Source organism: Hypanus sabinus, chromosome 4 (genome assembly GCF_030144855.1).
Source record: "Hypanus sabinus isolate sHypSab1 chromosome 4, sHypSab1.hap1, whole genome shotgun sequence".
In the NCBI taxonomy this organism is placed as follows: Eukaryota; Metazoa; Chordata; class Chondrichthyes; order Myliobatiformes; family Dasyatidae; genus Hypanus; species Hypanus sabinus.
The window spans coordinates 147,830,597-147,852,967 of record NC_082709.1 but is presented as its reverse complement, the minus strand read 5'-3'; the positions used below and the strand labels follow the sequence as shown (position 1 = coordinate 147,852,967).

At 39.4% G+C, this 22,371-nt stretch overlaps 1 protein-coding gene across 1 annotated transcript in view; it reads left to right on the top strand.

Moving 5' to 3' along the window:
* Positions 1-22,148, top strand: part of LOC132393289 (sodium/potassium-transporting ATPase subunit alpha) — a 48,825-nt gene extending 26,677 nt beyond the window's left edge. The window contains exons 8-23 of the mRNA XM_059968328.1: positions 301-569; positions 901-1,099; positions 3,689-3,798; positions 4,260-4,394; positions 5,292-5,481; positions 6,765-6,940; positions 8,515-8,651; positions 9,167-9,317; positions 10,166-10,334; positions 10,888-11,042; positions 17,589-17,712; positions 18,940-19,085; positions 20,274-20,404; positions 21,012-21,113; positions 21,245-21,336; positions 21,947-22,148. Coding sequence (XP_059824311.1) covers positions 301-569; positions 901-1,099; positions 3,689-3,798; positions 4,260-4,394; positions 5,292-5,481; positions 6,765-6,940; positions 8,515-8,651; positions 9,167-9,317; positions 10,166-10,334; positions 10,888-11,042; positions 17,589-17,712; positions 18,940-19,085; positions 20,274-20,404; positions 21,012-21,113; positions 21,245-21,336; positions 21,947-21,975 — 2,315 coding nt within the window. The 3' untranslated portion in view covers positions 21,976-22,148. The remainder of the gene's footprint in view (positions 1-300; positions 570-900; positions 1,100-3,688; positions 3,799-4,259; positions 4,395-5,291; positions 5,482-6,764; positions 6,941-8,514; positions 8,652-9,166; positions 9,318-10,165; positions 10,335-10,887; positions 11,043-17,588; positions 17,713-18,939; positions 19,086-20,273; positions 20,405-21,011; positions 21,114-21,244; positions 21,337-21,946) is intronic.
* The last annotated feature ends 223 nt before the right edge of the window (positions 22,149-22,371 follow it).

Sequence of the window (22,371 nt, the reverse complement as noted above, 5' to 3'; positions counted from 1 at the left end):
TACATATGGGGGCTCTTCCAAAAAAAAAGCCATGCTCTGTTTCTATTTGCACTGACCAAAGCTCATCTTTCCACTAACCAGTCAAATTAAGGTGATAATTTATCAACATTGATGATCATAGGAGCTTGTGCTTTTGAACTTCAGGAGCACTAGTCTGACATTGTGGAAAGCTTTTAAGACTTTGGCAGCATGGAAACTGGCCCCAGGTCTAGCTTGTCTATGCTGACTGCTTTTTGAAAGGCATTGCATAAATGGGAATTTTTTTTTCACAAAGCAATAATGTCACGTTTGTTATTTTAGGTACTGCTCGAGGTGTTGTTATCAATACGGGTGATCATACTGTTATGGGGAGAATTGCAACTTTAGCATCTGGGCTGGAGGTTGGACAGACTCCAATTTCTATTGAGATTGAGCATTTCATCCACATCATCACTGGAGTAGCAGTCTTCCTTGGTGTGTCCTTCTTCATTCTCTCACTCATCTTGGGATACAGCTGGCTGGAAGCAGTCATCTTCTTGATTGGAATCATTGTCGCTAATGTACCAGAGGGATTACTTGCTACTGTGACAGTATGTGATGGCATTGCATTTTCATTTTTGTTCAGCTAAGTTTTTGGTTGACCTATTGTGGAATCTGGCTATTTATATCTCATTCATCATTCTGAATGTAGAAGAAATTGGAAAATACGCCAGTGATTCCAGCGAAATGTGATTGGCATGGTACTATGTTATTTGAAGGAAAATGTCTTTGAAGGCTAATCATTTTATAATAGTTCTGTCATATTTTATTCTCTTCCTCTTGAAGCAATCGGTAGTGAAATTGATCAACAAGCACTGTAATTGATAGATTATCATATCACTTAGCTACTGCAATAGTCAATCATTTTTGTCTTGTTTCCAGGTATGTCTAACCCTGACAGCTAAACGTATGGCACGGAAGAACTGCCTGGTGAAGAATCTTGAAGCTGTTGAGACACTAGGATCCACCTCCACCATCTGCTCAGACAAAACTGGGACATTAACACAAAATCGAATGACTGTTGCTCACATGTGGTTTGACAACCAGGTCCATGAAGCTGATACAACTGAAAACCAGAGTGGTAAAGAAAATTTTTTGGCTGGATGAAACTACTTCTTTTGGCTGCATATCATGAAGGAGACCTTTATAATATTTACTTGTGACTTTTATTTTTTTAAATATTCATGAGACATAGGTACAAGTGTTTAATTTGGGAAATCTGTAGTTTGGAGAAAGAAATGACTTGGCTGTCCCTTTTTGTCAAATCTAGCCAGTTATATAGGTACATTTTTGACAAGTTTGAAATATACAGTTGTAATTGATTACACAAAGCACAATTAGAAAGTTGGTAATGGAAGATGAAGAGAAGCTTGCAGATACTGCTTTAGCTAGCCTGAGATATCAGTAAGGCAATTAAGTAATGCAGTTTACCAATATCTACTGTTCATGACAGATGAATTAATTCTTCTCCCCACCCCTTACCTTTTTCAATTTTTTTTTGATATTCATGTGAACTAGCTTAACTTGCAGATATAGAGACAGTGATTGGACTCACACTGCATATAAGCAGGTTCATGGTCCCTATGCTGCAGTCAGATATCCATCTGATATAATCACTATTTTACCTTTCTGCAGTCCCATCAACTGTATTACCTCTATCCTATCCTCCACAACATTGATTCTAATGCCACTCACATTTGATGGGGGCAATTTGCAGTTGGCAAATTATCTCCCAACCAACATGTCTTTGACTTGTGGGAGAAAATCCATACGGTCACAGGGAAAATGTATTTTCATAGACAGGATGGAACTTGGAATTCTGGCAGCGTGAGGAAGTATTATGTTAGCCTGACATCAGTGGTGGGAAAGATGCTGGAGTCAATTATAAAAGAGGAAATTACGACACATTTGGATAGCAGTAGAAGGATCAGTCCGAGTCAGCATGGATTTATGAATGGAAAATACCTGGGAGATACTTTCAAGTTGCCATCTCATCGATGTTGTAGAAGGCTTCTGTCTCCCGTTTTGTGTCCCACACAATTTTACACTTTTCGAAGTGCTAACTCAGTTCATCTACTCAGCTCATCTACGGTGTAACCTGTTGCCATTACACATGGGTCTTACCTACCCAATAGTCCACAAATCTTCTGGAGTTTTTTGAGGATGTAACTATGAAAGTGGACAAGGGAGAGCCAGTGGATGTAGTGTACCTGAACTTCCAGAAAGTTTTTGATAAAGTCCCACATAGGAGATTAGTGGGCAAAATTAGGGCACATGGTATTGGGGCAGAGTACTGACATGGATTGAAAATTGGCTGGCTGACAGGAAACAAAGAGTAGCGATTAACGGGTCCCTTTTGGAATGGCAGGCTGTGACCAGTGGGGTACCGCAAGGTTCGGTGCTGGGACCGCAGCTGTTTACAATGTACATTAATGATTTAGATGAAGGGATTAAAAGTAACATTAGTAAATTTGCCGATGACACAAAGCTGGGTGGCAGTGTGAAATATCAGGAGGATGTTATGAGAATGCAGGGTGACTTGGACAGGTTGAGTGAGTGGGCAAATGTATGGCAGATGCAGTTTAATGTGAATAAATGTGAGGTTATCCACTTTAGTGGCAAGAACAGGAAGGCAGATTACTATCTAAATGGAGTCAAGTTAGGAAAAGGGGAAGTACAATGAGATCTAGGTGTTCTTGTACATCAGTCAATGAAAGCAAGCAGGCAGTGAAGAAAGCTAATGGCATGCTGGCCTTTATAACAAGAGGAATTGAGTATAGGAGTAAAGAGGTCCTTCTGCAATTGTACAGGGCCCTGGTGAGACCCCACCTGGAGTATGGTGTGCAGTTTTGGTCTCCAACTTTGAGGAAGGACATTCTTGTTATTGAGGGAGTGCAGAGTAGGTTCACAAGATTAATTCCCGGAATGGCGGGACTGTCATATGTTGAAAGATTGGAGCGACTGGGCTTGTATACACTGGAATTTAGAAGGATGAGAGGGGATCTGATTGAAACATATAAGATTATTAAGGGATTGGACACACTGGAGGCAGGAAGCAAGCTCCCGCTGATGGGTGAGTCCAGAACTAGAGGCCACAGTTTAAGAATAAGGGGTAGGCCATTTAGAACAGAGATGCGGAAAAACTTCTTCACCCAGTGTGGTGGATATGTGGAATGCTCTGCCCCAGAAGGCAGTGGAGGCCAAGTCTCTGGATGCATTCAAGAGAGAGTTAGATAGAGCTCTTATAGATAGCAGGGTCAAAGGATATGGGGAGAGGGCAGGAATGGGGTACTGATTGTGTATGATCAGCCATGATCACTGTGAATGGTGGTGCTGGCTAGAAGGGCCAAATGGCCTACTCCTGCACCTATTGTCTATTGTATAACAAATGACTGCTGTACAGGGCCACCCATAGAGAGACTTTGATTCATTTTGACTAGTCTCCCTGTCAAAACCCTTATTTAGTTAATATTTTTAAAGTTATAGAAATTAAAAGGGTGCAGCACTGCAAAAGTCTTGGGCATGCTTGCTTTATTATATATGTAAAATTTATGTATATTAAATATATTATTTATGCCCAAGACTTTTACACAGTACTGTAATGTACAGTTTGAACACTCGGGAAACGTGAAGGCACAGAAACCACCTTACCTATGTTTAACCTTCACAGGTGTTTCTTTTGACAAGTCTTCTCCAACTTGGGCTGCACTTTCCCGCATTGCTGCACTGTGCAACCGGGCAGTCTTCCAGGCAGGACAAGAAAATGTGCCAATCTTGAAGGTGAGCTCAATTTTGTGTGTGGACTCCAATCAGATTGGTCTTGTGAGATGGTGATAGAAACTTTGTGGTATTGACTGCAGAATTAAACCATGGCAATATCTATAAAAGCTTATTCAGAAACTTGGGTGCCAGAAGAAGGAGAAACAAATTTGGGAAAACAAATGCCAGGATCTAAATTAAGATATAATGGTGTATCCTTGGTCACTACACCCACAACAGACAAAATAGTAATGCATATGTATGTTTTCCATGCTGTACAAGGGTTTTTGGAGATATTTAAATATTAAAGCCTTGAGGTCGTAACCATATCCTGAAATTATTTATTACATTTCAGTTTAAGACTAATGCTGACCTTGGAGCATCTGAATACTTCAGTTAGAGTTTTGCTCATCACTGTCGAATGCCAATGTATATTGTAGGTAAACCAGTCATTATTAATTTTAATTATTGTTTTCATTCAGAGAAGTGTTGCTGGAGATGCCTCTGAATCTGCTCTCTTGAAGTGTATTGAGTTGTGTTGTGGATCGGTTCAGCAAATGAGGTCACGCAACCCGAAAATTGTGGAAATACCATTCAACTCCACCAACAAATATCAGGTAAATGGAGATTCCACAAAGCTGAGCACAGGAAAATTAGTAGAATGAAAGGAGGCCAGTAACCGTCTGAGAATGGATCTGCACAGAATCAGTATTTCTTACTTTTTAAGAGCAAGATGTGATACCATTTCATTAACATCTTAGAAGACCTAGTTGAGAAGAGCATCTCCAAATGAGAAATCCATAGCAAATCGTTGCTGGGATGTGGTGTCTATTTGGATTCAACCTTAGATGAATAATTTCAAAAAAATTCAAGCTGGTTCTAGTCTGGTTAACAGTTCACAAAAACACAAAACAGCAATTTAAGAATAAAATGGCTTGTCTCATAGTCTACCTCTGTTTAGTTCTTTTTCAATAATTCCATAAGCATTATATAAGAGACTACTTCTGGTTTAAATTCTTTTCTGATCTGGAAACTATTATTGAATAGAAAGATGCTGGAAACAATAAGCAAGACAGGCAGCATCCATGTGAAAAGAAATGGGTAACATTTTGGTCAAAAACTCTTCATCAGAACACAAATGCAGTCAAAAGAAGCTGGTAAGTTTGCAGATTGGGAGGAAAGGGGGATGTTTATATTGAGATTAAGTTATAAATGAGGTTTTGTCCATGAGTGAATGGGAACAGTTCTGACTGGATAGGCCAGTATTCCTACTTAACAATCCTCCATTCCTTTGTTCTATCCTGTAGTTGCTCCTGTGCACTTATTAATCAGCTAACACTGTTTACCCCTCATCCATGTGATTACCCCAGTTACAACCTATCAGAGATGTTGCTCTCCCTAGAGCTTGATAGACTCCTTGTCAGTTCTGGTGAAGCACTTCAACCTGAAACATTGACCCTGCTTCTCTTCCCACTGTCATTGAGACTGTTTTGTTCTAATAATTTTGTCTTTAGTTATCCATACATGAGAATGAAAAAGGTGACAGCCGCTACCTGTTAGTGATGAAGGGAGCACCAGAACGGATTCTAGACCGCTGCTCCACTATCCTTCTAAATGGCGAAGATAAACCGTTGACTGAGGAATTGAAGGACGCTTTCCAGAATGCTTACTTGGAGCTCGGTGGCTTGGGAGAGAGAGTGTTAGGTGAGCATTGAAATCTGTCTGATGATGAAACCTGACCAACTAGGGCATTTAGATTCTGTAAATTATCTGATTCAGAAACAGTTATTTTCGTAGAACATATTTGAGTTCACAAACATTGCCTTGGGGTAGGAAATCTGCTCTTATCTGATCTAGCCTGTGTGTGAGTACAGACCCTCCACTCGGGGCTAACCATTTAGTTGGATAAAAAGCTTTTCCATTAAATTATAAGAATAAAAATGGATGAATCACCTGCACTGAGATCAGTGTCTGATTGCTTCCAGCCCACTCCACTCTGAGAGCATCTAAGTTGATATCTTACGCATTAGCCATACAATGGTTTGATGTAATCATTCTTACAAAACTTAACTTGCAGCTAATATCCTCATTTCTTCCATCACATTTCTTAGGTACTACTTCCACAAGCAAGGCAGATTGAACAGATTTAGTACTATTTAGTAAACAGTCAGAAGGAGTTCAACTCCTAAGATGCCATATGCCCCAATTCTAGCATCAAGTCAAATACAGGAACACAATCACTCTCCTTGGCTAGACAATCAGTACTGTTCCATTTTGAATCAAATTTGGAAGAACCACTGAAATTTGGGATGGAATGTGCTCTGGATAAGATCTAACAGCAACAGTGGAATTGTATATCACAGTGAAATGTACTACATAGTCTGGAATACTTATCGCCATCAATTCAACCACAGATCAGCACAGGGTTTGCATGTGCGCTGAATTCCAAATGGGTCCATTTGAAAGTCTGAGCTGAATAATTTTGTGGCAAGGTGATTAATCTTGCCATTTTCACTTTCTACTAAAAAGCTGATGAGCTAGCAGTTATCTCTATCCACATTGAGGATGGAACACATAAATGCTAAAGAACAGGTTTGAAGCACTGGCAACCTCAAAACAAGTGGAGCTGTAGATGTTCTGTTTCTCCTTCCTACTTGAAGGCAGTTAGCAGTTTGATTCATTCCACATATATCAATAAATGATCACATTTCTTGCTTAAACAGAAGATAATTGATCAGCAGGCTAATCACTGAATGGAACTTGGTGTGGGTTGGCAGTGGCCTAGATCTAGGCTAAAGTGGAATGGATGTAACATCTGTCTGCTAGCAGAATAGATTTTCATACCACTGCATATACCATGATATTTAATGGAGTGGAATTCAATGTGCCCATATTCCCAGGCACACATTTAAATGAGCCACTTTTCAGGGAAGATAACTTAAGCTCATCCAAAGGCATTTGACCATGTTAACTTCATTTCCTTCTAGGGTTCTGTCATTTAAATCTACCTGATAGCAAGTTTACTGAAGGGTATCAGTTTGATGTGGAAGAGCCCAATTTCCCTACAAGTGATCTGTGCTTCGTTGGACTGATGTCTATGATTGATCCACCCCGTGCTGCTGTACCAGATGCTGTTGGAAAGTGCAGGAGTGCTGGGATCAAGGTAAGATTCCTAATTGTGAGATTGTAGCATTTTGCTCTGCTCATGGTTAGATGTGTGATAATTGCACATTAGTGAAAGAGCTTTGATAACAGGGTCAGAATTTGCAATTCTTTCATTCAAAAGGATAACATGCAACTGGCCACATCCAGGAGCTTTACTCCCTTTGAATATTAGCACTCGGGCCACTGTCCCTGGCATACTAATAATTTGTTTCAGCAGTCAATTACTTGGTGACAAAAATAGAAAACTTCAGTTTATTTGTCATCTTGAATAATTTGTATCAAATTTCACTATTGCTCCACCACATTACGAAATTCAATTGCTTATTCTATAAAGTGCATTGTGTGATGCCTCAGTTCATTGTTTTGGTCATTGGTTGTATTTTGTTAACATGCTGGTTCTGAAAATTAAGAGGCTTAATGTGGCCTTTCAAATGTGCAAATTTTTAAAGTTAATGTTGCTTAGTCAGAGGAACACAGTTAGCTGGAAGATGGTCAGAATGGTTTAAGATAAGGGCACTAATCTCAAGAAATAACACATTAATGGATGTTATACTGAAGACAGACAGAAACCTAATGGGTTGGTGAAATCAAAAGGTAATAAAGAGTTTGGAAGTGGATTTAAACAAATGAACAGAGGCAAGGTTGGAATCAGGCTTACTAAGCATTTAAAATGGTGTAATATGTTTGTATTCCAGCCCTAATGACACTAAGACCACCATCATTTTTTTAAAAAATTCCTTTACTTCAGTGGAATGAAGTGTAGGCCAAAAGAGTTGAGTAAGAATTCAGTGTAATTATGCATGCTGAACAAGCAGTCTTGCAGCGCACAAATGTTGGAGGAACTCAGGCCGGGCAGCATCTATGGAACAAGTAAACAAGTGATGTTTTGGACCAAGACTCTTCATCTTGCAACTTGGCAACAGTGGATGGGTCAAAGAAGGCTGAGAGATCGTGCTAGTCTTATCAGCATAAAAGTGGAAAGTAGAGCTGCCTTCAAAGGACAGGGATAAAGGCATGGAAAACATCTGAAAGGAAGCTGTGGGTGTGGTAATAGAAACCATTAAAGATGATTCCTGAGATGCATTTGCAAGTGGTTAAGTGCAGTCATGCAGACTGACAGTTAAAATGTATTGGAGTAGGTCTGAAGTGATCAGTACTGTGATGCCTTTTTAATGAGGAAATTAAATTTCTGCTCATTTCCTCTTAAAATCAGGACCTAAATTTAGCTGTTCTAAGGATCTATCAGGGACTTTGGGCATGTCTTTCTAGTTATTACTAGATTTCTAATGAAGATTATAAAATATTCAAGCCAATCCTACAATGCTTTCTTAGTAACAAATTTGCATATAACTATCACTGCTACCTTTTCATAGGATTGCAGTCATTTCCTCAATCAACTTTAAGTCTATTATAATCCTGCTGGACCCCAGTTTATATAATTGTGGCACTTTTTCAAGAGATTTCTCAGATGTGTGTAGAGACTTAATGAGCACATGTGTAATAAGGATCCTCTGAGATGGTATATATTAAAGTGGCAGCAGCTGATTCCCATTTTGAATTTGAACTTTATAGGTCATAATGGTAACAGGTGACCATCCAATCACTGCCAAAGCTATTGCAAAGGGTGTTGGGATCATCTCAGAAGGAAATGAGACTGTAGAAGATATTGCTGCTCGTCTGAACGTGCCCATCAATGAAGTTAATCCCAGGTAAACAATCTATCAATCTTCTAAGAATTGAAGTATCTTTGTTGCTATCTTTGAGGTAATCTAGGTGCTGGATGAGCTAGAAACCAGTTTTTTATTCCTGTGAGCCACTGGACAAGAGTGCTTCAAGTGTGTTATATCATTTAAGACTTCCCTTGACTCTCCTAATAACTAATAAGTCATTCAGCCCATATAGTAACATAATCATGAGGCTAGCCGTCCTCTGAACAACAGGACTGAAGTTAAGATTGGTTATTTCCCTTAAAGCAAGATGGATAATACAGAATGTGAAATTTCTCAACATTTTGTCCCAAGTGCTAGCCAATAGATCTCCAAATTTGAGGATATACTCTTAAGCTAACCTGCAAGGGTCTTTGACTTGAAACATTACCTCCATTTCACTACCACCACCTGCTGTCTCCTGTATCTTCTGTTCTTGTCTCAGGTTGATAATGTTTTCAATGGCTTAAAAAGTGAATGACGGCAAATTCTGATGATATTGTTGCCCTTTTTCACAGGGATGCCAAAGCCTGTGTAGTCCATGGTACAGAACTTAAAGATTTGACCCCTGAGCAATTGGATGATATTTTACGCCATCATACCGAGATAGTCTTTGCTCGAACTTCACCTCAGCAGAAGCTGATTATTGTGGAGGGCTGTCAGCGACAGGTAAGAAACTGTTCCATGAAGGAATAAAATACTGCATCCTCTGTCACCTGTTACTCATTTAAAAAGTCTAATTTTGTCAGGTTTTTTTTGCTCAGTTTAGAGGATTTTGTGGGTGCAGATAATTAAACTTTTTTGACATAAATTTTGCCATTAGTTTACTATATATGGTAAATGCAGCATTTTGTGCCCAAGCCATATTTTGAGTGCAGCAGGATTTTTTCCTGTCATGCAAATAAGGCTCTGCATGAAGAAAAACATGGGTGGAGGCTTGTGTGCTGCCACATTTTGTGTGCGCAATATCCATTAATCACTTAGAAAAGCAGGAAGGCCTGAGCAATACTTTGCTGCACCATTCTGTGCAAGGATAGTTCCAAGTTCAATTAATGGTTGCAACCACCTGACTTGTGGCCACTTGCATGTACATACAAGCTTCCACATTATTATTTCCACATTATAGTTTGACTTGCATACAAACATTCGTTCCTATAAATGGCAGAACTACTTCTGCTTCTCCACAATAAATAATTGTTCTTTTAAATCGGTATGTGTATTGATGCCATTCTATAAAATATTGTTGAGGTATGCTTACGATGTCTTGTGATTGTTGTGGATTTCATGGCTAGTGGACAGATCAGTTCCGTGGTCTATAAACACGGAACCTGCTTGTGTCTTGGTGACAGACTGAACATCCTAAATTGCAAAGTCTTTATTGAGGGAAATAATTGTGAAGGAAGGATATTGGTGGGGGAGGGGGTGAAGCGTTGGAGCTTGCTGTTGTGAAAGGCAGGCCTAAATAGAAATGAAACTGACAATTTTCTGTGGTAACATTTTGACTGACTTTTATGCAGGGTGCCATTGTAGCTGTCACAGGTGATGGAGTGAATGATTCTCCTGCTCTGAAGAAGGCTGATATTGGTGTTGCTATGGGTATTGCTGGCTCTGATGTTTCCAAGCAAGCTGCTGACATGATACTGCTGGATGATAACTTTGCCTCTATTGTTACTGGCGTGGAAGAAGGTAGGTGCAATCTTTTCACAATTAGTTCTCACCAGCAGTGGAAAAAGTTAATTAGTTTGGCATTTTCTGATTTTTATTTCAGTACTGCAATAGGATTTTTAGCTCGCTGTTAACGTGTATGCATATCCATTGTTCTAAGTATTATTTAAATGAAAAACAGGAAATTCTACCCTTTTACCAGCTTGGGTTTTTGTGGCTTATGATTACTTCTAGACTTAATAGGTGAAGGTCAGGATTGAAATTGTGGTAGTGTTGCCATTCTTTTTCTAATCGGAGAATGGTTGCAGCTCTTTAATAAAAATGCCCATCTGTAATCCTCACTATATTCTGCTATATATGCTGACCGAGCATGGATAGCAGCAAACCTATTGCATATGGAAAAGGGGGAAGGGCAGAATGTTTGAGCGAATGGAATTTAACAGCTTTTGATGCTAATACAGACTTTTGTAGCATACCATGTTACGTTTATCCAAACGTTTCACTTCCATTGGTTCATTGAAATTTAAGAATTTTGAATTGTTTTTACAAATTCAAATTTCCTGATTGTTTTCAGGTCGTCTGATTTTTGATAATCTTAAGAAATCAATTGCATACACGTTAACCAGTAACATCCCTGAAATCACACCCTTCCTGGTATTCATCCTCGCAAACATCCCATTGCCTCTTGGAACGGTTACCATCCTCTGCATTGATCTGGGTACTGACATGGTAAGTTCCCTTTGCAGTTCTTTGAATTACAAAATTGATGAAATGTTAAAGCTCTTGAAATTGTTGGTGTCTTACTGGTGGCAGCTGAGAAAGCTGTCACCTCAACTCCAGTGACTCAATTTCAATCCTGACTTCTGTTTGTGTGCTGTCTGTGGTTGCACCTCCTGCTCCTGCAATGTCCCAATGCTATGCTGGCTTGATTAATTGGTAGCTTGTAAATTGTCACCATGGGGTTATTATAGGATTAGTGTAAATCAGTGGTTGATGGCTTATTCCTATAGCATGAAAGCTTGATTCAGACTACTGAATGTGAGCCTGTGATTGAAACTGGCGACGTTAGGTATTTTGCTAGTGCTCTTGATGGGTTTAAACCTATATCTGGCACTGTTTTTCCCTTGCTTTTTAAATAAAATGCAATACCAGTCCATTCAGGTTGGTAACAACATCTCCACCGATCTTCATAGGCACAGATACACTACAAGGCTGAAAGCTTAGTCCTCTGCTTCACTCACTTTATATTTTTGACTAGGAGACTAGGCAGACCTCTAATGCCATATTTAAGTTGGCTGCATCAAAGCTGGTGAGGAAAGGAGAAAATGTGTTGAGTGGTACCATAGCAACAAAGTCTCACTTAATGTCACCAAGATCAAGGAGCTGATTATTGATTTCAGGAGGAGGAAACCAAAGGTCCATGAGCCAGTCACCATCGGAGGATCAGAAGTGGAAATTTAAATTGCTCCTTATGTCAGAGGGCCTATCCTGAGCCCAGCGCACAAGTGTAATTACGATGAAAGCTCAGCACTGCCTCTACTTAGAAGTTTGCGCGGATTCGGCATGACCCCTAAAACTTTGACAAACTTCTATAAGATGTGTTGTGGAGAGTATGTATTAATTGGTTGCAAGACAGTTTGGTATGAAAACACTTGAATGTAAAGTCCTACAAAAATTAGTGGATACTGCCCAGTACATCACAGATGAAGCCTTCCCCATTGTTGAGCATATCTACATGTTGCAGGAAGCCAGTTTTCATCATCAAGGACCCCCACCACCAGGTTTAGGAACAGTTAGTACCCTTCAAGCATCAGGCTCTTGAGCTGGTGGGGATAACTTCACTCAATTTCACTCACCCCATCACTCAACTGTTCACATGAACTATGGACTCACTTTCAAAGACTCTTTATCTCATGTTCTTGAGATTTATTTATTATTCTTGCTCTTTGTATTTGCAGTGTTGTCTTTTGCACATTGGTTGTTTGTCCATTCTGTTGGATGTGGTCTTTCATTGACTGTAGCATTTCTTGGATTTTTTTATAGAAGCTGTTCAGAAAATTAATCTCAAGGCTCATATGGCTTCAGTAATCTTCCTGAAGGAAGATTACTGGGAGCTAAGAAGAAAATTGAAATGCCGGACTTCCAGAGTAATAATCCCAGGATTACTGCCTGAGCCGCGTGCCAATGATAGTAAGAATAGCAGAATTAAGCAGATGAATGTGTGGCTAAGTAACTGGTGCAGGGGGCAGGGCTTCAAATTCTTAGATCACTGTGATCTATTTTGGGGGAGGCATGACTTATGCAGAAACGATGGGTTACACCTGAACTCAAAGGGTACTAATATCCTGGCAGGATTGTTTAATATACCTGTCAGGGAGAGATTAAACTAAATTGGCAAGGGCAAGTCATGTGACCAAGATGGCGGCGCGACACAGTTTGCAGCGGCCACTCCGGAGTTGATATCTGTTATTAAGCGGGGTGCCATGCACAATCCTAATCTGGTGAAAAACAGACGTGGGAGCACAGAGGAACATCTGGAAATCTCCAGGTATGCCTTCTTCATTGCTGCTGCTGTTGTAAGGTCCATGTCTATGCTGAGAACAGACCCCCAGTCTTTGGGGTCGCGTTGCCAGTGGACGTTGGCGGGAGTGTCGTAGTGCGCTCAGCAGAGGATGGTGCTCAGAGAGGCTGTGCCAGAGGGGATGGGTCAGAGGATCGGAGGTTCGATGAACTCGGAGTCCGCTGTGGTCGGGGCACTTCCACTGCATGCTGCATCTGCAAGGCTGAGTCTGGCACCATGGAAGTCCATAGCAGGAGTATTCCCTTCTGCCGCCTGCGTGGGATGATGAGTCTATCGGGACCCTGAGGACTTGTGGTGGTTTCTTTCGAACTTATAGTCTTTTAACGTCTTTGGACTATTTTTACTGTGCCCAAGGTCTGTTTTACATCAATTATGGTATTGTCTGCACTATTGTAAGTATATGTTAACTATAACTATATGTAATTATGTGGGTTTGTGTAGGTCTTGTAGCTTTAGTTTTTGGTTTGTTGGGTGGTAGAGTTGGTCTGTTGACTTGGTGTGTGGGTAGTCTTGTTTTGTCTGGTGGGTTTGGAGCTCCTTTCTGGGGAACAAGCTAGGATGGTAGTGCGATATTAATATGCAGCAGCCTCTTCGAACTCTGGATTTGGGGATTACCAAACGTTATGTGGATTTTCTGGTGTAGTCTGTTTTGTCGTGTGCTTTTGTGATATCATTCTGGAGAACGTTGTCTCATTTTTTTAACTGCATTGCATTCGTGGTTTCTAAATGACAATAAACTAAACTGAAAGGAAACCAGGGTGTTAGGGGCGAGGAAGGGGAAAATAGTATTAAGTCAAAGATACTGTACAGCAAAGATGGCAAGAAGGACAGGCAGGTGAATAGACAGGATAATTTGCTGTGCGGTAGAAATATAGCAAAATCAGTAACAGATACTGATCTAAATGTACTATACTTAAATGCCCACAGCATTAGAAATAAAGCAGATGACCTTGATGTACAGCTACAGGTTAAAGGATGTGACATAGTGGCCATCACTGAGTCATGGCTAAATGATGGATTTGATTGGGGGCTGAATGTTCAAGGTTACACTGTGTATAGGAAAGACAGGAAGGTAGGTAAAAGGGGTGGCATGGCCCTGATGGTAAGCAATATCAAATCCCTAGAAAGAAGGGACATAAGATCAAAAGAGGTAGAATCCTTATGGGTCGAGTTAAGAAATGGCAAGGGAAAAAGACACTAATAGCAGTTATATACAGGCCTCCCAAACAGCAGCCTGGATGTGGACTACAAGTTACAGCTGGAAATACAAAAAGCGTGTCAGAAGGAAATTGTCAAGTTAATTATGGGAGATTTTAATATGAAATTGGATTGGGGAAGTCAGAAAGATACTGGATCTCAGGAGAGGGAGTTTGTAGAATGCTTACAGGATTGCTTTCTGGAGCAGCTTGTCCATAAGCCCACCAGGGGATCAGCTGTTTTGGATTGGGTGCTGTGTAATGAGCCTGAGGTGATTAGGGAGCTAGAGGTAATGGAACCCCTTGGAAGTAGTGATCATAATATCAAGTTCAGTTTCAAATTTGAAAAGGAGAAGCTGGTATCAGATGTATCGATATTTCAGTGGAACAAAGGAAATTACAGTGGTATGAGAGAGGAACTGGCCCAAATTGATTGGAAAAGTAAGCTAAATGCAGGGACAATAGAGCAGAATTGGATGAAATTCCTACAAGAAATAGAGCGCAGGAAAAATATATTCCAAGAAAAAAGAAAATCATAAAAGGAAAAATGACTAATGAGAGAAAGTGGCTAATGAGAGAAATTAAGGCTAAAATAAAAGCAAAAGAGGCAGCATACAAGGAAGCAAAAATTAGTGAGAAATCTGAGGGCTGGACAGATTTTAAAAATTTACAGAAGGAAACTAAGTCATTAGGAAAGAAAAGATGAATTATGAAAGGAAATTGGCAATTAACATAAAAAGGACACTAAGAGTTATTTAAATATATGAAGAGTAAAAGAGTGACACGGGTAGATATAGGGCCTATTGAAAAGGATGCTGGAGAAATTATAATGGGTAACAGAGATGGCAAAGGAACTAAATGAGTATTTTGCATCAGTCTTCACAGTGGAAGACATTAGCAACATACCTGATAGCCAGAGGTCTCAGGGAATAGAATTCGGTACAGTCAAGATTACTAGAGAGAAAGTGCTTGAGAAGCTAAATGGACCAAGGATAGATAAGTCTCCCAGACCGGATGAAGTACATCCACGGGTTCTGATGGAGGTGGTTTTGGAGATTGTGGAGGCATTGGAAATAATCTTCCAGGAATCAATAGACTCTGGCACGATTCCAGAGGACTGGAAGGTCACAAATGTAGTTCCGTTGTTTAAGAAAGGGGGGAAGCAGCAAAAAGAAAATTACAGACCTATTAGTCTGACATCAGTAGTTGGAAAGTTATTGGAGTTGATCCTCAAGGATGAGATTATGAATTACTTTGAAGTGCTTGACAAAATAGGCCCAAGCCAACATGGTTTCATGAAGGGAAGATCCTGCCTCACCAACCTATTGGAATTTTTTGAGGTAATCTCAAATAAGATTGACAAGGGAGAGGCTGTGGATGTTGTGTATTTGGATTTCCAAAAGGCCTTTGATCAGGTGCAGCATAAGAGGCTGCTTAATATAATGAGGGCCCATGGAATTACAGGAAGGATATTGGAATGGGTGGAGCATTGGCTGATAGGCAGAAAGCAAAGAGTGGAAATACAGGGATCCTATTCTGGTTGGTTGCCGATTACTAGTAGTGTTCCGCAGGGGTCGGTGTTGGGGCCTCTTCTTTTTACACTGTATATCAACGATTTAGATTATGGATTAAATGGTTTTGTGGCTAAGTTTGCGGATGACACCAAGATAGGTGGAGGAGCAGGAAGTGTTGAGGAAACGGAAAGGTTGTAGAGAGACTTGGTCAGTTTAGGAGAGTGGGCAAAGAAATGGCAGATGAGATACAATGTTGAGAAACGTACAGTTGTACATTTTGGAAGAAGAAACAATCGGGCAGATTATTATCTAGATGGGGAGAAAATTCAAAAATCGGAAGTGCAAAGGGACTTGGGGGTCCTAGTGCAGGATACCCTAAAGGTTAACCACCAGCTTGGATCGGCAGTAAGGAAAGTGAATGCTGTGTTGGCATTCATTTCAAGAGGAATAGTGTATAAGAGTAAGGAGGTGTTGATGGGGCACTGGTGCGACCCCATTTGGAATACTGTGTGCTGTTTTCAGCCCCCTATCTTAGAAAGGATGTGCTGATGTTGGAAAGAGTTCAGAGAAGATTCACGAGGATGATTCCTGGAATGCAGGGGCTAAAATATGAGGGGCGTTTGTCGGCTCTTGGATTGTATTCATTAGAGTATAAAAGAATGAGAGGGGATCTGATAGAAACATTTCGCATATTGAAAGGGTTGGACAGAGTAGATGTGGAAAGGCTGTTTCCCTTGGTGGGTGAGTCCAAGACACGAGGTCACAGTTTTAGATTTAGAGGGTACCCATTTAAAACAGAGATGGGGAGAAATTTTTTTAGCCAGAGGGTCGTGGATTTATGGAATTCGTTGTCAAATACAGCTGTGGAGGCCCAATCATTGAGGATGTTTAAGGAGGAGATTGATGGGTATCTAGTTAGTCAAGGTGTCAAGGGATATGGGGAAAAAGCCAGAAATTGGAACTAGATGGGAGAATAGTTTAGCTCATGATGGAGTGGCGGAACAGACTCGATGGACCAAATGGCCTACTTCTGCTCCTTTGTCTTGTGATATGGTGATATATATGTACTTTGATAACAAGTTTACTTTGAACTTTGACTCCTCGTTTCGTATGAACTAGTAGATGCTTTCTAGTACAGGTTGAGTACCCCTTATCCGAAATGTTTGGGGCCAGAAGTGTTTCAGATTTTTTTCTGAATTGGAATATGTAATGAGATGGAAATAGTGATCCCAAGCTGACTCTCAATTTGTGTTATCAGTAAGCAGTTTTTGTCTTGCATTTGTTCATCACATGTACTGATGCAGCCATTCAGCATGTTAGTTTTTCAGCAGTGACAATCTTTGCAAACTCGCCAAGGAATTTCTCCGCTGCTTTGTGATCAGACATTTCATCACCATGCATCTTCAAGAATGTTATGCTATGTCTTTTCCTGAATTTCTACACTTAGCCCGCTGAATATTCACAATTACATTCAATTTTCACTTTGTCGTGATAAATCTTTGCTTCTTTCATGATCAGCATACCATTAAGTGGTGTATGTTCACTATGCTGTTTTTCTATTTTTCATTAACTTTTCGTCATTACAAATGTGAGGTCACTTCTCAGAACTGTCTGCGGTGTGCAGAGACCTGTACATCACCTAGGAACCTCCACAAATTTTCCATTTGTGACATGTCAGCATATTAAAAAAATTTCAGACAAAGATTTTCGGATTTTGGTATCTTGGATAAGATGTGCTCAACCTCTTAATGTACTCTGATAATTCTTTAACAAATTGATCATTCAGCATCTGACTCACTGGGATAGACTGTGAATTCACTGAGTTCCCTGGTGAAAGAAAAGTGAATTAGAAGTATGTTGGAATACGGCTGGAAAAACATCCAATAGTCCAGGAAATCTGCCACTCTGGCACCGTAGTTCCCAAGCGTTCTGTATTGTCAGGCTGTAACTGCATCATGGATTTACTAAATTTGATTCTTTTCAGGTTCCTGCCATCTCACTTGCTTATGAGCAGGCTGAAAGTGATATCATGAAGAGACAGCCACGTAATCCGAAGACAGACAAACTGGTGAATGAGAGGTTGATCAGTATGGCATATGGACAGATAGGTGAGGGCTGCTTATTGTTCTATTGTTTGAAAAGCACAGGATATACATAATGCATACAAGTTTTAAAACATGAAGTATTGCATAATTCAATACAAATCTAAGCTTTGTTAATAATCGGTATTGACTCTTCTCTCTCAATAAACCAGATTTTTCCATTGTCACCTTTCCCCACAATTTGTGCATTTCTTTCCATTTGGCTGTGTCAATTTTAACTTTTTTCTTGTGGATTCAGTTTTTAGTTTTTCTTGCTGTGTCCTGTTAATATATTTCAGATTGTTTTCCATTTGTGGTGTCAGTTTTTCTGGGATCGTGCCTGTGATTTTGTTTCTGGTGTATGTAATATGGTGTTCCAAGTGCTTCTTACAGTTTATGTTAACCTCTGTACATATGCATATTCCAGTGTTTATTTAGCAATGTACTGCAGAGCAGATCCTTCCAGCCCTTCAGGCAGCACTGTCCAGCAACCCCTGGCAACTCTGATTTAACCCTAACCTAGTCATGGGATAATTTACAATGACCAGTTAACCTACCTTGTACGTCTTTGAACTGCGGGGAGAAACTGGAGCACCCAAGGGAAACCCGTGCATTCCACTGGGAGGGCATACAGACTCCTTACGGAGGATGCTGGGATTGAACTCCAAGCTGTAATAGTGTCACGCTAACTGCTGCGCTACTATGGTGCCCCACAGTTTAGATGTATGATTTTCAACTCAAATTGTTCTTTGTAGAATCTTCCTTACAGTTAACTAAGGGTTGTAATATACATCTAAACTACATTATTCCCTTGTTCGCCCTAAAATATTGATTCAGAACACTGTCCCTAATCCCCAGTAGAAAGACGATCCCTTTTACACGCTGTAATGCTCTGGTTCTTCTAGTTTTCAAGTTTTTTTTATTGCACTTGTATAAACAGCATCTCTGCAATATATGCACCTCAAGCTGTAACCTCACTGTCATGTAGATTTATGGACTTGCCCACACAGGTCATGCATTCTTTTTTATTCTAATTTTATCCTGAGTGTTTCATATATACGCATTGCCATTTTTCAGCTGCTGTTATTTTTCATTTTATCTATTTGCTTGTCTTTTCTGCAAGCAGTTGATAAAACTCCATATAAGTTTTCAAATTCTGTGATCTGGTGCATTAATAGTTATGTATTTTGAAAGAAGTGTTATTTGTGCAAGCAATAGCAACAATTAATTTTTTTTTAATTGCTTTTTATCCAGGAATGATCCAAGCCTTGGCTGGATTTTTCACATATTTTGTGATCTTGGCTGAGAATGGATTTCTCCCACTTGATCTAATTGGATTACGTGAAGATTGGGATGAGTTATGGGTAGATGATATAGAAGACAGTTATGGCCAACAATGGGTATGTATGATGCAGTGTATTGATGCAAACGATTTTCAGTTTACTGTGACCCAGTTGCTTCTAGACATGTTCACTGGCAATGATGCAGAAAGTTGATGATTGCAAAAGTTCAGCACCTTGAGGAAATTTAAACTTTACAATAAACAGCAACTTGAACTGTCAACTGGAGTATCTTAGCAGAAAAAAGAATTTTTCTTTCAGTAGTACTCGAGTTTCATAAATTCGGTTGGATTCATGGAAAAATGCTATTACTTCATATTATTTTGGTATATTATAATTTATATTTTCAGTACGAGGGGTTATTTGGATTTCCAAGTAAAAATGACACTAGGAAATCACTTCTGACGTGGAGTAGATTATAATGCTTAGGTGTCCTTAGCCGTAGAATCCAAAGCCCTGACAATGTCTGTACTATTAGCCTGAAAACATTCTTGATAACTGGCTTTTTGAACATTCTTTGACTATGCAGATGCATTTGAGAATTGTTCAAATAGTTTTTACGTTTAGCCACCTTTAAAAATGCTAAAAATCTTTTAAAACAATCAAGTAAGATGCAGGGATTTAAATAACCGTATTTTCCCCATTTAAAGTAGTTGGCCCTATCCAAACTGAATAATATGCACCAGGTATCCCTGATAAAATGGAGGGTCTGGAACTAGAATACATCCAGCACCTTGGCTTAAGATAATTTTGTTGCAGCCATGGACTTGTTCCAGAGTCTTGACTTCAGAATTGTAATTTATAAATGAGGAAGTCTGCACCAAACTTACTCAAAAAATGGCAGCCATTGAAAAATGTATGCATCTCTAGGCCCAGTTCCTCTTTTCAAGTGGAAATATTTTGGTTGCAGATGAATCAAAATAAAAATGGACTCCTAGTAGGAGCTTTCTTCAAGAGAATAATTATGCTTTCACTGTAATTTGAGAAGGTTTACAAATCACATAGGAGGAAGGTAAAGTTTGACACGAAAGAGTAATTACGATGGGTGAATTTCTTCCTTTATTTCATGGGATTGGGATACTTATTCGCTCTGTCAAAATTTCCACTGTTAGGAGTATCGTTAATATGATTCAATAATACAAAATTAATACTTTCATAATGCACTTTTTCCCTTTTGCTGTTTCTTAAGAATTTTTTTAAATTCAAGCTGATTTATCCTCACCTAATTTAACTTCCGTTATTTTTCAGACTTACAACCAGCGGAAAATTGTTGAGTATACTTGTCACACTGCATTCTTTGTCAGCATTGTGATAGTGCAGTGGGCTGACTTGATCATCTGTAAGACCAGAAGAAACTCCATCTTTCAACAGGGAATGAAGTAAATATTTTATCATTATGCTTAGAAGAAATGGTGTCTATCAATTAAGCACTTAAAATAGTCATTACGTGATATGTAACAAATCAATTTTACCAAAGAATAAAATTTCCTTTTTGCATTAGCTGGGGTGGAATCCTAATGGAGTGCAAGTGAGACTACCATGAGCATGAACCAGGATAAGGGGAGAATAAACTTAAATATCTTGTATATGTCCTCAATTATTCTGTAACTGAACACACTTACAGTAACTTCATCTATTCTAAAGCAAATTGTCCCTGGATTATGCCAAGTTGAATAATCCAAGTTGCTGTAATATTGGCTTCTGCATCTTGGTGTTGGGAGTGTTGTCAGCCAGCTGTCCCCACCACAACACATGGTTTATTGTTACCACTTTCTTCCCTGAAATCCAAAGAATTGATCATAGTTTCAGAATAGTGTCATATTTGTATGATTGATCAGTCTGTTGCCTTGAGTTCTAAATGCATGGAGGTCATTAGATCTGCTGAATGTTGCTGGCTCTATTCAAGCTACCATAGAGCAGGTTGATGTAAAGATGAAAGGTTCTGTTGGGTGACGATTTGCATTTAATAATGATTCTTTTTCACAGGAACAAGATTCTAATCTTCGGTTTGTTTGAAGAGACAGCACTTGCTGCTTTCCTTTCATACACTCCTGGCACTGATGTAGCACTCCGGATGTACCCACTCAAGTAAGAGGTTCCTGCTTTTGTTCATGCATTTGCTAACAGTTAATAGTAAGCAACTCTTTAGTACTCATATTGTAGCACCTTTTAAATTTTTGGTCTTTCATTTTGTAATGCAGTTAAATGTTTCCTTTCAGACCCGGCTGGTGGTTCTGTGCCTTTCCATACAGTCTTATAATATTTATTTATGATGAAGCACGAAGATTTCTCATCCGTAGGAACCCCGGAGGTAATCTTTGTCATTTTTTGCCAGAAGTAATTAATACAAGTAATCAAGCTGTCCTGATCTTTGTAGAAGTTTTGCTGTATTTGGATGCAATATTTCTCCTGTCAGCTTACACTGCCATGATTCCCATGAGCTTAACTACTCGTACCCCTGATGTTTTTAAGGTTAAATTCCAGCTGGTCACGTAGGCAGGTGCGGTGCTGCAAATTGTATGGGGTGTACAAAGCTGGTATCTTTGTGCTGTTCTAAACTAAGTTTGACCAGGATGTCTCAAACTTGCTTTTGGTAGAGGTGTTAGCAACATATCAAGCAAGATAGTGGTATCAAGGGAGTTGGAAATGAAGAAGAATCCCTACTCCCAATTGATTTCCAAGGAGGCTTCATTGGTAGCAATGTGTGTGGGTTCTGGGTAAAAACATATTTAAATTCAACATAATTGAATATCCTTTGAAATGTATTGTTTTGGCAATGAAATAACATGGACAGCATCTGTAGTGTCAGAATACTTTGGGTTTAAGGTTTAAAAATGATCATCAAATTTACAAACCATTATTTTCTTGAAATTTACACTTTGAAATTACATTTTCTAATTTATCTTCCTTTTTATTACTAGGTTGGGTGGAGCAAGAAACGTATTACTAGAAGAACAAGTGCTAATACATTTCAACAATGTTTGTCTGCCTTAACTGTTAAACATTTACTAAAGTGCTAATTGTGAGTGGAGATGAACTGTTTTGTAAGAAACAGAACAAAAGTCAGTAGTTTTATATAAACTTTTTACAAGTATAACTTAAATAAATTGAATTGTCAATTTGTCTGCTGTTTTTTGTATTTCATGTCATTACATTTAATATTTGCTAGCAGCACTTGTTACACTCATATTTTGCCTGTTTCAACACTGATAATCAGTGCTAAATGAGGAGAGTGTGGTAGCATAATGTTTAGTCCAACTCTTTACAGTACCAGTGACCCCGGGTTCAGTTCCTGCCACTGCTTGAAAGGAATTTGTATTCTCTGTGACCAGGTGCGTTTCCTACA